Source organism: Sinocyclocheilus anshuiensis, unplaced genomic scaffold (genome assembly GCF_001515605.1).
Source record: "Sinocyclocheilus anshuiensis isolate Anshui unplaced genomic scaffold, SAMN03320099.WGS_v1.1 scaffold7, whole genome shotgun sequence".
In the NCBI taxonomy this organism is placed as follows: domain Eukaryota; kingdom Metazoa; phylum Chordata; class Actinopteri; order Cypriniformes; family Cyprinidae; genus Sinocyclocheilus; species Sinocyclocheilus anshuiensis.
This window is the reverse complement of record NW_015549582.1, coordinates 1,382,762-1,397,432: the sequence shown is the minus strand read 5'-3', so window position 1 is coordinate 1,397,432 and position 14,671 is coordinate 1,382,762. Positions and strand designations below refer to the sequence as shown.

General features: G+C 34.9%; 1 protein-coding gene across 1 annotated transcript in view; it reads left to right on the top strand.

The window, feature by feature from the left end:
- The window catches only part of LOC107657811 (transient receptor potential cation channel subfamily A member 1-like), a 33,221-nt gene extending 21,561 nt beyond the window's left edge, over positions 1–11,660 (top strand). The window contains exons 14-27 of the mRNA XM_016446057.1: positions 1,141–1,307; positions 1,698–1,782; positions 1,879–1,938; positions 2,007–2,105; positions 3,588–3,658; positions 3,891–4,044; positions 5,399–5,488; positions 5,820–5,989; positions 8,071–8,200; positions 8,305–8,487; positions 8,591–8,659; positions 9,716–9,811; positions 9,944–10,062; positions 11,465–11,660. Coding sequence (XP_016301543.1) covers positions 1,141–1,307; positions 1,698–1,782; positions 1,879–1,938; positions 2,007–2,105; positions 3,588–3,658; positions 3,891–4,044; positions 5,399–5,488; positions 5,820–5,989; positions 8,071–8,200; positions 8,305–8,487; positions 8,591–8,659; positions 9,716–9,811; positions 9,944–10,062; positions 11,465–11,660 — 1,689 coding nt within the window. The remainder of the gene's footprint in view (positions 1–1,140; positions 1,308–1,697; positions 1,783–1,878; positions 1,939–2,006; positions 2,106–3,587; positions 3,659–3,890; positions 4,045–5,398; positions 5,489–5,819; positions 5,990–8,070; positions 8,201–8,304; positions 8,488–8,590; positions 8,660–9,715; positions 9,812–9,943; positions 10,063–11,464) is intronic.
- The last annotated feature ends 3,011 nt before the right edge of the window (positions 11,661–14,671 follow it).

The window sequence follows — 14,671 nt, the reverse complement described above, 5'->3', positions numbered from 1 at the left end:
ACGAGCCCGTCTCGGATCCCTCCGCTAAATCCACCCACGATCTCCACGACAACAGTCTACGCTGGGGACCGGTGCCAGCGGGATCGCGAGCCTGGCCGCTCTCATCAAACACAGCCAGGCGAGAGCGGCGCATACGCAGCGAGAGTAACTCTCAGTGATGACAATCAGCTCCATCGAAAGCTGACCGTGCATGCTCCGCTCCTAAACAAACAACACACAGATCGTGTGTATCCCCCGCTGCCAGATAGCGTGGGCAGGGAGGCACACAAGATCTGTAATGCCGTTTGCTCGCCATAGATATTAGTTTAGACTTTGACATATTCTTTTTTGAATGCTTGTGGACTGACAGACAGCAGTAAATAGACTGACACATACACAGAGCGCTACTGAAGAGCAGAAGCTAACTTGCGCTCTGCCGGATGCGCTTTTATACTTCCTGGCGCTCTCGTCACCCCGCTCGTGACGTCTCGCTGCTCCACTGGACTGATTTTACACGTGCTTCAGAACGCGGTCACACAGGGACGTTCCCAAAGTGAATCTCGATGCAGCTCGAGTTCCTGAAGGGGAACTGTGGAGCACAATCAGTTTGAGAAATACAATTACTATGCCATGGGAAAACAACTGAACAAGATCAAAAATAAACAAAATTAACATAGTCTCACAAATGCAGTTCTTTTGAACTTTCTATTCATCAAATGATCCTGAAAAACAATGTATTACAGTTTCCACAAAAATATTCATATTACATTTTTTTCTTTTTTTTTTACATTTATAGTAATAATAAATGTTACTTGAGCACCAAATCAGCATATTAGAATGATTTCTGAAGAAGCATGTTACTCTAAAGACTGGAGTAATGGCTGCTGAAAAGTCAGCTTTACCATCAAAGGAATAAAATACATATATTTGAAAATATATTAAAATAGAAAACATTTTTAAATTGTAATAATATTTCACAGCATTACGGTTTACACTGTTTTTTGATCAAAGAAATGCAGCCTTGCTGAAATAGTCTTTTTCAAGAATGTATTTTTAGAGTAAAAGTAATTATTTTACTGTGCTGTAATTTTAAAGTAATTATTGTCTTTTGTGATTATAATTGAACGAAACTGCTTATTAATAACGTGTATGCTTTAACAGAACACAGCCCTTCACATAGCTGCACAATCGGGACATGTAGGTGCTGTTTTGCTGTTATTGGACAGGGGAGCTGAAATCACTCTCAACAATGCTGACAACTCTTTTTTACATGAAGCTGTGCGTAATGAGAAAAAAGATGTAGTGAATGCTGTCATTGAAAGCGAGAGGTAAGAAGCCATCCACATTCAAAATGACCAGTATTAATTTTAATATAAAAAGTAACTTGGAAATTCAGATTAATAATAATATATGAATTAATATTGTCAAATTGTTGCAATGTTCATTTTATGGTTAGGCTGATTATTTTCTGTTTTTCTTAGCTAGAAAAAAAAAACTCTTTTAAACTACTTTTAAAGTTTCCTTTTCAGTGCTTTGAAATAAAATATATAAAAAAAAGGGTTTAGGATTCAGTGTAGGATTTTTAATGGAACAAAATTAGAGAATTGATTGAGGGGCTACCTTTGCAAAACTCAAAATAGATTTTTTTAAAAAACCTATATTGTTTTTCTCCTCTGCAGTCTGCCAATGATTGACAAAGCTATATTAATTCACTGCAGGTGTGGCGAGGCAATAAAGTCATTTAAAGCAACATCCCGCTGTCCCGTGATGGACATTATAGAGTTCCTCCCAGAGTCTTTTAAGGTCTGTAAATTAACTTCCCACCTTATTAAAATCTGTATTTTTTTAATTTTTTTTGATAAAAGTCTTTGACATGAAACCCTTCTCTCTTCTGAACAGCACCTTCTGGACCGGTGTATTTTAGAATCTGATCATGATGCCAACAGTCCGGATTATCATGTAAGCCTTGCACAAATGTGCAAAAAGTTGCATTAAAACTATTAATAATTGTTCAATGTTGTTGGCAGATCAAGTATGGTTTTCAATGGCTTCAGGCTCCAATACAGTCAATGAAGTATGCTAAGGCAGACAAAGCAATGAAGTACCAACCTTTAGCAGCTATGAACGTAAGTTCCCTTTCAGTCGGTCACTCTCGACGTCACGTCGGATGACCGACGAATTGGGATCTCGCTTAGAGAGACCAATCTACTTCGAGTGTAAACTAAACGAGCCAATGCACATTGGCATGCGATTATTGCATCCAGCTGCTGTTGATCACAGCGTGAGTGTAAGTAGGCAGCAGATGCAGCGCATTTTCAGCTTTCGCTTCGGAGCCGAGCGGTTCTATCGTTCTGCTCCTGACCTAAGTCTACGGTAGTGAAAACTACAGTCAAGCACGCTCTTCGTGGGCTCTCGTGCTGGTGGTACGGCGCTTCTGCGGCGGTGGTTTTCCCGTGTCGAGTGGGTTACACACAACAGGCTGCACTACCCCTGTGTGTGTTGCAGACGGCCATCTCGGGCGGACTGGTCTTACGGTCACGGTGAGGAATTCCCCTCCGGGGATGCCCCAGCCAGCCGGCACTCCGAAACCAGCGGAGCTCTCAAAAGACCAGGCTGGACCCTGCCGGGGGGTACCACCTGTTTCTTCCGAGGCTCTCCCCGACGATCGGATGTCGGTTGCAGCATCGGAGGGTGAGCCGGATTTCTCTGGGGATGAAGATCCGTCAGCGTTGCCGCCCTCTGGGCGGTCAGCGGTGCCGGATACGGACCCAGAAATGATGGCTATGCTTTCCCGGGCCGCCGAGAGTGTCGGGCTCGAGTGGAATCTTCCACCGCGTCCCGAACCCTCAAGGTTGGACGTTTGGTTTCTCGGGGTGGCTCGCGCTGGTTCTCAGGGCCCCACCCCAGTGCCTTTCTTCCCGGAGGTGCATGATGAGATCGCTGGTAGTTTACACTCGAAGTAGATTGGTCTCTCTAAGCGAGATCCCAATTCGTCGGTCATCCGACGTGACGTCCCCGTTCCCTCCTTCAGGGAACGAGGGTTACCATACGTAACCGAGACGTTCCCTTAATATATATATATATATATATATATATATATATATATTCAGTAAAAAACATAAAAATTGGAATGTTAATAACTGTAAATTATAAGGTGACAATCTTTTTTCACTTACAGTCATCTCTTACAACGCTTAGACATTTCACTTCCATCTTTTTCACTTACAGTGAAATTTACAGTTTCAAAACTGTCAATTTAAAAGTATTTTACTGTAAAATCATGTCATGTTCTTTTTTTTTAATATGGGAAACTTTTATAGTAACTTTTATAGTAAGGGAACTTTTCTGTTTTTAACAAATAATTTCCACAGTCTTTTAAATTGCATGTAGAACAGGTTGCGTTTCTCCAAGTCAGCCATCTTTTATCAAAACAATGGATTGTGTATTAAAGGTTTAAAAAATGTATTAAAAAAAAGCATTGTTTCTAGTGATATCTGACTTTTAGACCCCATTGTACACTATACATTCTTAAATCCAAAGCTCCTATTCTTTTTGCATCCTAAAACAGTGTGAGAATAAATTGTAACTCTTGTACCACACCACACTAGGCCATGGTGCGGTACAACCGTCTGGAGCTCCTCACTCACCCCGTGAGCCAAAAATATCTGGAGATGAAGTGGTATGCTAAAGATGTGCTGTAACAGTTCTTGTCAAGATGTTTAAACTTACTATGATATGCTAATGTCTAAAGTCAGTTGTTTTTTATGTCTTATACAATACAGTCACTGCATTTTACTTTAGTGCACATGGTTAAAAATATCAGCATTACAGTGTTAACATCACTTCAAACAAATAGATTGATTTACATAAGCATTTGAATATCCTACTGAAACTGTGTTTTATTCGGACAGGAAGGCGTATGGAAGCAAGGTTCATTTGCTGAACCTGGCTGTCTACCTGCTTGGCTTGTTGCCCCTCACATACCTCATCCTCAATCTGAGACCGAAGCAGGACGTTTTTGGAAACAACACATCTGTCACCATGGTGCCCGTATCTTTTAGAGAGGTAGACAGCCTCTATTCAGAGTTCTCTGGCATCTTGTAGGGAAAAGATGAGCTCAAGAGTTGAAGTGAACACAATGTAGAGTGTAATTCCTGTAATGTGTGGAACAAATGACAGCTGGAGACGAAAGTTAGAGGAAGCTAGAGATTACGGTTTTATAAAGTTTTAAATATGGATGTGGAGTACTTTTTATGATGGATGAATGCACTTTTTAATTTGCTTCAAAATCTCAACCACCATTCACTGCCGTTATAAAGCTTGGAAGAGCTAGGACATGTTTTAATACAACTCCGATTGTATTTGTCTGAAAGAAGAAAGTCATATACACCTAGGATACACAGCTAATTAAAACATCACAATAAATATTCCACATGACTCCAGTGCAGCGGTTAATGTCTTGTGAGGTGAAAAACGTTGTTTCTAATGAACAAATGCATCAATAAGAGGTTTTCAACTTCAAACTGTTGCTTCTGGTTAAAATAATTCTTACGGCACCCATTCACTACAGAGGATTCATTGGTGAGCACGCAATATAATTCTAAATTTCTCCTAACAATTTTTATTCCTTTTGAATCATATACCAACAATGTCATCTCAGACCTTATTCATCATTATATGGGGGGTCAAAGGGACCATGGTTTTTGTTGTCAAATTGGCCTAATTTGTTATGCAAAGACAAGCCAATTATTCAAGCTATCATTCATAATTACATGCATATCCATTCACATTTGCATTCACTTCCTTATAACCTTGTCTATGTCCTGTTACTTAATTTAATGAGTGTCATTATGAACTGAATGGCATTCATCAACTTCCCCTTTATTCATCAGCTCCAAGGTTATAATCCCCATGAAATTAAGTATGTCTAATCTTGTATGCATATTACCATTTATATTTTGAGAAATGGCACACAATACTCATATTAGCATTATTATTATCCATATTTGAGTGTGAGGAACATGCACACACCATAGCAGAGATTTTAATTAAGCACAATATGCTAGTTGGGTTATGAATGAAAAGTGATACAATCATTATGTTCATGTAATTAACTTGGTGATTTATTCATCAGCTCCAAGGTTATAATCCCCATGAAATTAAGTATGTCTAATCTTGTACGCATATTACCATTTATCTTTATAGAAATGGCACACAATACTCATATTGGCATTAGTATGATCCATATTTGAGTGTGAGGAACATGCACACACCATAGCAGAGATTTTAATTAAGCACAATATGCTAGTTGGGTTAATGAAAAGTGATACAATTATTATGTTCATGTAATTAACTTGGTGATAATGTTGTAATGACACTCTCTCTCGCTCTCTCTCTGTCTCTTTTTATCTCCATCCAGCAAAAAAGTTTAATCTCAGTCTGTATAATCATGGTGCTTGTCTTTAATGTGTATTCCGTTTGCAAAGAGCTGGTGCAGTTGGCTCAGCAGGTAATAGTTATGTCATCACTTCCCATGATGCATCCACTATAAATTTCTCTCATACTACAACACAGACTCTCAGCAGAGGGCAATCAAACCATCACTAATCATAAATGTCATGATGCAAATTAAACACACATGCCTTTGCTGTGGGGATTCCCTTGCAGGGCTCTAAGCCTTCCAGCCAAGTGATTTAGCTATAAAAACACAGCTCAGAATTTGCATGCATTGAAGTGTGTACGCTATTGTTCTATTTGCCACTGGCGAGGGTATTCAAATTGCACTATGTTTGGTACCTAAAGGTGATTTTATTTAACTCCTCATGTCTTTTACATTACAGCAAATAAATTACTTCACGGACTTCTCTAACCCTGCTGACTGGTCTGCAGCTATTAGCTCTTTAGTCTTTGTCATTCCCATGTGCTTCAATCTAGAGAACACATGGCAATGGGAGGCTGGAGCTTTCGCCATTCTGACTTCATGGATCGCCTTCCTGCTCTACTTTCAGAGGTTTAGTTTTAGTGGCCTTCCTAGAATTTTAATATGAACAAGTCACATTTTCTACTTGTATGGATTAATCTCAAATAAATTGTATTTACTAGGGGTGCCAATCAATTCAAATTTCTAATCAAATTAATTACAGTACATGATAAGCTGATTAATAAAATGAAGTACTATAAATTGTATTTAGTGTATATGCTGTAAGAAATGCACAATATATATTGATACTAGATTATCAGTCTTTATTTGAGATTTTTATAAATGTATCCATATGAGTCGATATTTGATATTGTGCATGTTAATTTCCCCTATTTTTACATTTAATTAACCAATATGGTACCAATATTTTGTACATCCCTTGGAATTTTATTTCAAACAGATTTTTGTGCACAATTTCTAATAAAAATGGCAGTAGTACTTCATCAAATTATGGAGAAGAGCATAATAACCGGACATATTTGCAGATTCCAGAACACATTTATTATTGTTAACTAAAACTATTAAAAACATTTTGTTAATTAAAATATAGCTGAAATATATATATATATATATATATATATATATATAAACTTAAAAAAATAGACTGAAATAAGTTTAAGTAGAAGTACTCAAATTACTGCTAGAAAAACTAAAATGTAAATTAAAAAATTAAACACAAATACGAATATTTATAAAGAACAAAAAATTATAAAAATGACAAAAGCAAAATTATTAAAATTTAAATTAAAAAGAAAATAATAAAAAATACAAATGATTATAGTGTTTATATAATATTAAAACTGACAATGTAATGGAAAGGGTGACCTCTGGTGGTGAATAAACGGAAGTCCATGGACCGAATTCGTGACAATCAGTCTTTATTTGAGATTTTTATAAATGTATCCATATGAGTCGATATTTGATATTGTGCATGTTAAATTTCCCCCATGGCAATGGGAGGCTGGAGCTTTCGCCATTCTGACTTCATGGATCGCCTTCCTGCTCTACTTTCAGAGGTTTAGTTTTAGTGGCCTTCCTAGAATTTTAATATGAACAAGTCACATTTTCTACTTGTATGGATTAATCTCAAATAAATTGTATTTACTAGGGGTGCCAATCAATTCAAATTTCTAATCAAATTAATTACAGTACATGATAAGCTGATTAATAAAATGAAGTACTATAAATTGTATTTAGTGTATATGCTGTAAGAAATGCACAATATATATTGATACTAGATTATCAGTCTTTATTTGAGATTTTTATAAATGTATCCATATGAGTCGATATTTGATATTGTGCATGTTAATTTCCCCTATTTTTTACATTTAGTATACACTACTGTTCGGAAGTTTGGAGTCAAAGATTTTGTTTTTTTTATGTTTTTGTCACTTATGCTCACCAATGTTGCATTTACTTGATTTAAAATGCAGTAAACATAGTAATATTGTGAAATCTTATTGCAATTGAAAGGTATTAGTACAATTGAAAGTTTTTCTATTTTAATATACAGTATTTTATTATGTAATTAATTCCTTTGATGCAAAGCTAAATTTTCAGCAGCCATAACTCCAGTCTTCAGTGTCATATGATCCTTTAGAAATCATTCTAATTATGCTTATTTGGTGCTAAAGAATGTTTCTTGTTATTATCAATGTTGGTATATTTTTTGTGGAAACCATTATTTGCAATAGTAAAGAAATTTATAATTTTACAAAAGATTGCTGTCACTTTTCACCAATTGAATGCATCCTTGCTTAATAAAAGCTTGTTTCATTCAAAATTAAAATAAAATAAATAAATAAAAAACAATAATTAAAAAAAATCTTTCTGACACCAAACTTTTACCTTTTTGGCATAATCTAACACTCACTTAAAAGAAATCTTTAGAAAAAGTAATAATTTAATAACACTGAAATGCAATCTTTCGCAAATCTAAAAATGTATTTTCATACTGTACTATAAAATACATTTTCATGTTGTGAATACATTACAATGTTGTGATTAATAAAGTCACTTTTAGCATTTAATTTTTTTATTTATTTCAGCAAAAAAGTCTAAAACGTTTGCATAAAACATCTGAATTCTCATATGCCCTTTTCACACGGCAGGTTTGAGAGAATTGGAATTTACGTGGTGATGTTTGGTGGAATCATTAGGACCCTGTTGTGCATCATGATTCTCTTTATCTTCCTCTTACTCGCATTTGGATTGGCCTTCTACGCTTTGATGCTCCACCAGGTAAGTCCAAACAGAGAGATCATATCAACCCAGCATGACAGACCTGTCAAGTCTTGGCAAATCGGTGTGGTTTGATGATGTTTACTGTTTGCTGCTTTCGACAGGATGAGTTCAGCTCCATCAGCCTTGCGTTAGCCCAGACGTTTGTGATGACAGTGGGAGAGCTGAATTACCAGAGCACATTTCTGAACGCTTATGAAAATGGCCGCATGGCGTTCCCTGGAGTCACCTATTTTATTTTTGTGATCTTTGTGCTGCTCATGCCTATTCTTCTCATGAACCTAATGGTAGGACACTCAACACTGGCCTGCTGGAAGCCAGCTATTATTGTTAGTGATGACTGCAATTTGTTAGGACATATTAGGCTTATTTGTCTAAATCACGTTGCAGATTGGTTTGGCAGTAGGAGACATCGCAGAGGTACAGAGAAATGCAGAGTTGAAGAGGATAGCCATGCAGGTGAGCAGACTGCATTGACTACAGCTAATAGCTCTAATTGATGTACATTTTTAGCAGTATTTTGCTAAATTGTTTTACAAAACCTAGTAAGATTTAAAGACCCCGTTTAATCAAAATTGGAGATTTGTGGTGTTTTTAAATTTGTGACTTTATAACATTTACTTGGTAGTGTACTTTCAAAGTTGACAAAGTTAACTAAGGAATAAACTACTGTTCAAAAGTTTGGGGTCAGATTGTTCTTTCTTTAAAAAAAAAAAAATAATAATAATAATTTTATTCAGCAAGCATGCATTAAATTGATCAAAAGTGACTGAAGACATTTATAATGTCACATAAGATTTGAACTTTTGAACTTTTGAACTTTCTATTAATCAAAAAATCCTGAAAAAAAAAATCCACAAAAATATTAAGCAACACAACTGTTTTTAAAATTGATAACAATAAGAAATGTTTCTTGAGCAGCAAATCCGCATATTAGAATGATTTGGCATTGAAGACTGGAGTAATGGCTGCTGAAAATTCAGCTTTGCCATCACATACATAAATAAATTACATTTTAAAATACATTAAAATAGAAAACAGTTATTTAAATTGTAATAATATTTCACAATATTACTTTTTTTTACTGTATTTTTTATCAAAATGCAGTCTTGATGAGCATAAGAGACTTAAAAGCATCTTACTGACACCAAAATTTGAATAGTACTGTATGCATTTAAAACTTACTTTATATAAATAAAATATTATTGGTATTAAAATATTGTAATATAAAATTATGATAAAATATTAATGACTCTGAACCGCATCCAAATTGTAGTCCAATCAAACATTCTTTAGAACGAGAATGTCCCTCCCCCTACTGCCACCAGCGTCTGACTACCAGTGGCAAGTAGAAAATCAGGATTCACAGCTGTGGAACAAATTATTGACTAAAAAAACATGTCTCGTCCCAAACTTACTGTTTCAAAATGAAAAGCACCAACACAGGAAAAAAAACTCTTATCAGTAAAAGTATAAGTAGTGCATCACGTTACTCAAGAAAGCACTTCATTACAGATAGATCTTCACACTGCCCTTGAGGAGAAGCTACCTTACTGGTTCCTGAAGCGTGTAGACAAACCAACTATCACCATCTATCCCAATAAATGCAAGGTTTGTCTATCAACAATTGTTATTACTATTCTGGTCACACATGAACTTTTGATAAAATTCTGTAAAAAACATTTTTCAAACAAAGAAATTTGGGTGAATATGAACTTTTAATGACAATCATTTGTTACACAGAAAGTGCTGATGCAGGCGCTCATTGAGGGCGAGATCCAAAACACAGTTCGCACCCGTCTGAACCTCTGTTCACGGCAAGGAGGGCCTCTGGAGAGAGAGCTGCACAAACAGAAGAACAGGTGATCTCTTTGTACTACCACCGCTGTTTTGGGTTTACTCAGGAACACCAACTTTGAGCAACAAAAAGGGTTTGATTTTAAAAGTGAGCAGAAACTTATGTTGTAGTGTGAACTTTTTAGAAAATATTGATATTTCTCCATTTATTGAACATCACAATAAAAAATGAGAAGGTTTATCAGGCTTTTTATGCAATAATGTGCCTATAAAACCATCTGTCAGAATAAAAGTGCCAAAACTGTACCTTTAGAAGTACAACAGCTTGTCACTGGGACATTAAGGTACCTCTGTACCTTTTAACAACATTCAAAAATATATTTGTACCTAAACTACCTTTAAAGGATATATATTAGTACTTTAAGATGTATTAAAGGTACATTTAAGTGTGCATTTTGAGTGTACAGTGCCAAGCTGTTAAACAACTTTTCTGAAACCTCTACAAAATATTTGGAGCATAATCCTTATTTTAATTTAATTTAATTTAATTTAATTTATTTAATTTAATTTAATTTAATTTAATTTAATTTAATTTAATTTAATTTAATTTAATTTAAATGTTTTATTTTATTTTATTTATTTATTTATTTATTTATTTTATTTATTTATTTATTTTGTGTGTGTGTGTACTTGGAAATAACGCACTAAAAACTTAATATCTAACCAGGTGGATGCATGTAAGTGATGATAAAGCTGATGTGGGTTGTTTTAAAATCGGAACACTGCAAACCAGGGCTATTATAATGAACTAAAATGATTAAAAACACATTTAAAATAAACATAAACTAAAATAAAATATTTTGCGAACTTCAGCTAGTAAAGCTGAAGTTTTTTTTTTTCTCATTTTTTTATTTCTCATTTTTGTTTAGTTTAAGTTGAATTACTAAAATGACTAGATAACCTAAAACTTAAAAACTCTATAGATGTATTCAATATATGTATATACACCAAAAAAGTACTAAAACTTTAGTAATATATCAATGATACTAAAATAGCACTGCTACAAACCTTTCAGACTTGTGGGAGAGCAGCCTCTAGTGCTCATTGGCTATAATGCACCATCAACTAAACATTCATATTCATAAAGCAAATTCCTTTGAATTTTCATTTTAAAGTTTGTAGCAATTCAAATATGAATGGCACACAGCTCTAATTCCCATATCTCACCTACCTTACTTTTTAGAGCGTTTCAGATAATGTGATTTATTACATATAATTTTCAAAATAATATTTGAAATACAGTCAGCTCATAATTTCATAACAAAAACAAGCATTTTAATACAACTGAGCAGTGGCATGTGGTTGCATCAGTTAACATGTACTTGTATTTTTATTCTCATCTATTTAAGCCTATGTAAGTTGTCAGACATACAACATAGACTGCATTTGATCCGCTCTTCCCTTCAGGTTGAAAGCGATGTCCTGTATGCTGGAGAAACAGCATAACCTGCTCAAGCTGATCATCCAGAAGATGGAAATCACTTCTGAGGCTGATGAATACGACGGCCCACATAACCCTAGAGCTCTGAAACAGCCCACTTCCTCCTCATCTCAGAAGTCAAAGTGGGTCCCGCTGCTGCAAGCTATTAAGGCAAAGAAGTGATATTAGAGATGATGACATCATGTGCAAATATAAGCCAAATAACTTTTGTTGTGCTATATTTTGTTGTGATTTAGTATATTAATTTTAGCTGTTCTTCTTATCTGATTAAATGTAATTGTGTAATCATAAATTCATAGTGTATTTAGAAGGTTACACTGATAATATATAAGTCAGTCTATTTAATCCACTTAAAGTGTGTAATGAACTCTGAAGAGAAGTTTGAATGATATCTAGTGCTTTAATACATAATGAAGATCTTATAGCATCAATACTGAAGATGAGAAAAGCATTTAGAATCAATGCACTGAGAAGCTCCTAATGCAAACTTAAAGACTTCAAACTCTGTGATGCATCACATATAGATTTATCTCACCAATCGGTCCACATTTGTTCTCAACGAGTAGACAAAATAGCATGTGAATTTCATCTGGCCTCATGCCCGGATGTAGTAACCCTGAGACGCTTTGTCATACCAAACACTAATTTCAAAGTAGTTGAAGCCGAAGGAGAGCACAAGTGTGTAACCCTCATTTCTGGGTCTCTTTTAGTCCATTTTTTTAGTATATCCACCACTACATCATGATGAGATTCCCATGAAAGCTGCATTCAATAAAAGCATCTTGTTGATCAGATTGTCAATGGTGATTTCACAGACTTAAACAAGTCACTCAAACTGGGAGTAGATTAAGACATGCAACTGCATGGCCAGAACACTGTAAAAATCACTTTGTGATTTTGCATGGACATCATGGGATGTATAGTAAATTTGATGACAAGGATCACAATATCCAGATGGAATAGATTTGCTTTAGATTTGGTCACTTTAAGCAATGCTAAAACCATATCTTTATTGCAGTACATGTGTTTGATGCATGAAAAAACAAAATAGAAAATTTTAAGAAAATAAATTAAATGCAATATATTGTGTTCAAGCCACCTCAGTTCTTCAAGTCTCAATTTTTCTGACATTGAACCCCAGTCAGCTGTTCTTAGGCTTTGGAGGCAAATAAGAGAAAAACAGCAATTCTCATCTGTCATCTGGTCAGTATTTCACAGCATTAGGAGTTTACAGAGCCCAGATACATCACTTCCTCCTCCAAAGGGTGAGCAGCATTTCTCACACCCACCACTCAGAGCTCAGCTAGACCGATATAAAAAGATCTCAGTCACAGAGCATTCACATCATTCCATATCACAGATTTGATCTGCAGATTCATCCATCTAGACAGCCTTGCAAGATATCAAGACATTTAGCAATGTTTGACATTTTAAGATGTATTTTATTAACAGGTTATTCTAAAAAAAAAAAATCCAGGGCATTTCAGTCCAAAATTGTGAAATATGTTTTATATATATATATATATATATATATATATATATATATATATATATATATCAGAAATAAAAGCAATAAGTTTTACTTTGTATAAAGAAAAAAAAATATTATTTGCATGCAAATTAAGTATATTTCCAGCTAATTCGCTACCTAAATTAAAGATTCATGTATTCTATTTTATTAAATTATTCAAGCATTTCCATAATGAAAATGTGTTTGTTCAGTTCTGCAATGCTCATCTGATACTAATAATATTAAAAAGTTAATAATAAATAAAAGTTAGGAATAATTAAGATTATCATAAGAGAGTCTCTTTTTCGCACCCAAGTTTCATTATTTTAATTAAAAATGTTGTAAAAGCAGTAATTATAACAATTTAAAATAACTTTGTTCTATATGAATATATTTTAAAATGTAATTTATTCCTGTGATGCAAAGCTGAATTTGCAGCAGGCTCTACTTCAGTCTTCAGTGTCACATGATCCTTCAGAAATCATTATAATATGCCTATTTGCTGCTCACCAAACATTTATTAATATTATAATGAAAAAAAAAATAATAATTTCTGTACAGTAACGAAAATCCTTAAAAGAAGTATCCATTTTTTAAAAGCAAAATCTAACTACTTATTTCGATTGATTTTAAGGTGAGGTATGATCTGGACATGTTCTTAGGTTTTGTGAGATTCTCTCCCATCAAAGTCAGGCTGGAACTGGGAGCAAATGGATAGTTCACTCTTCAGCTACTTATATCATTCAATTAAATGTGCTTGATTCAATGCAGGGGGAGGCTTGACTCAAATGGGGGCGTATTGATTTTCCCTAATGGCTGTTTTGATGCTGTTACATGCCATTTGTTTTACACTGCAGCTGTGAGAGCGTGGTGACCATGGGAACCAGGGGAGGAGAGCGCGCATAGCTGATGTCATAGTCCTGCACCTGTCCCGCTTACTCATTCACACAAAACAGAGGGAGAGAAAGAAGGAAAAGAGCCACTGCCCACGCTACGACCATTAATACGCTTACCGACAGACAACTGCACATTTCTCATGTTAGCTCTGTCTTAAAACAATGTGGGCAGCATTGTTCCCATGTAATTAGTCCCTCTGTGGAAGCTTGGGAAAAATATGCTTACACAGTTGTTTAAAGCAGAGATTAGTGTTAAAATGCTAAGGTGCCCCTGTTGCTGCTTCACATACGTTTGTTTGCTTACACTTCATACTAAGGCATCTCGATCCTGCAGATTTTCCCTCAAAGAGGTGTAGTTTTTAGTTTAAATCATTGCAAGCTCAGAGCAACAGGTTCCCATATGTGACCCTGGACCACAAAACCAGTCTTAAGTCGCTGGGGTATATTTGTAGCAATAGCCAAAAATACATTGTATGGGTCAAAATGATTGATTTTTTATTTTATGCCAAAAATCATTAGGATATTAAGTAAAGATCATGTTCCATGAAGATATTTTGTAAATTTCCTACTGTAAATATATCAAAACTTAATTTTTGATTAGTAATATGCATTGCTTAGAACTTCATTTGCACAATTTTAAAGGCGATTTTCTCAATATTTAGATTTTTTTGCACCCTCAGATTCCAGATTTTCAAATAGTTGTATCTCGGACGTATCCTAACAAACCACACATCGATGGAAAGCTTATTTATTCAGCTTTCAGATGA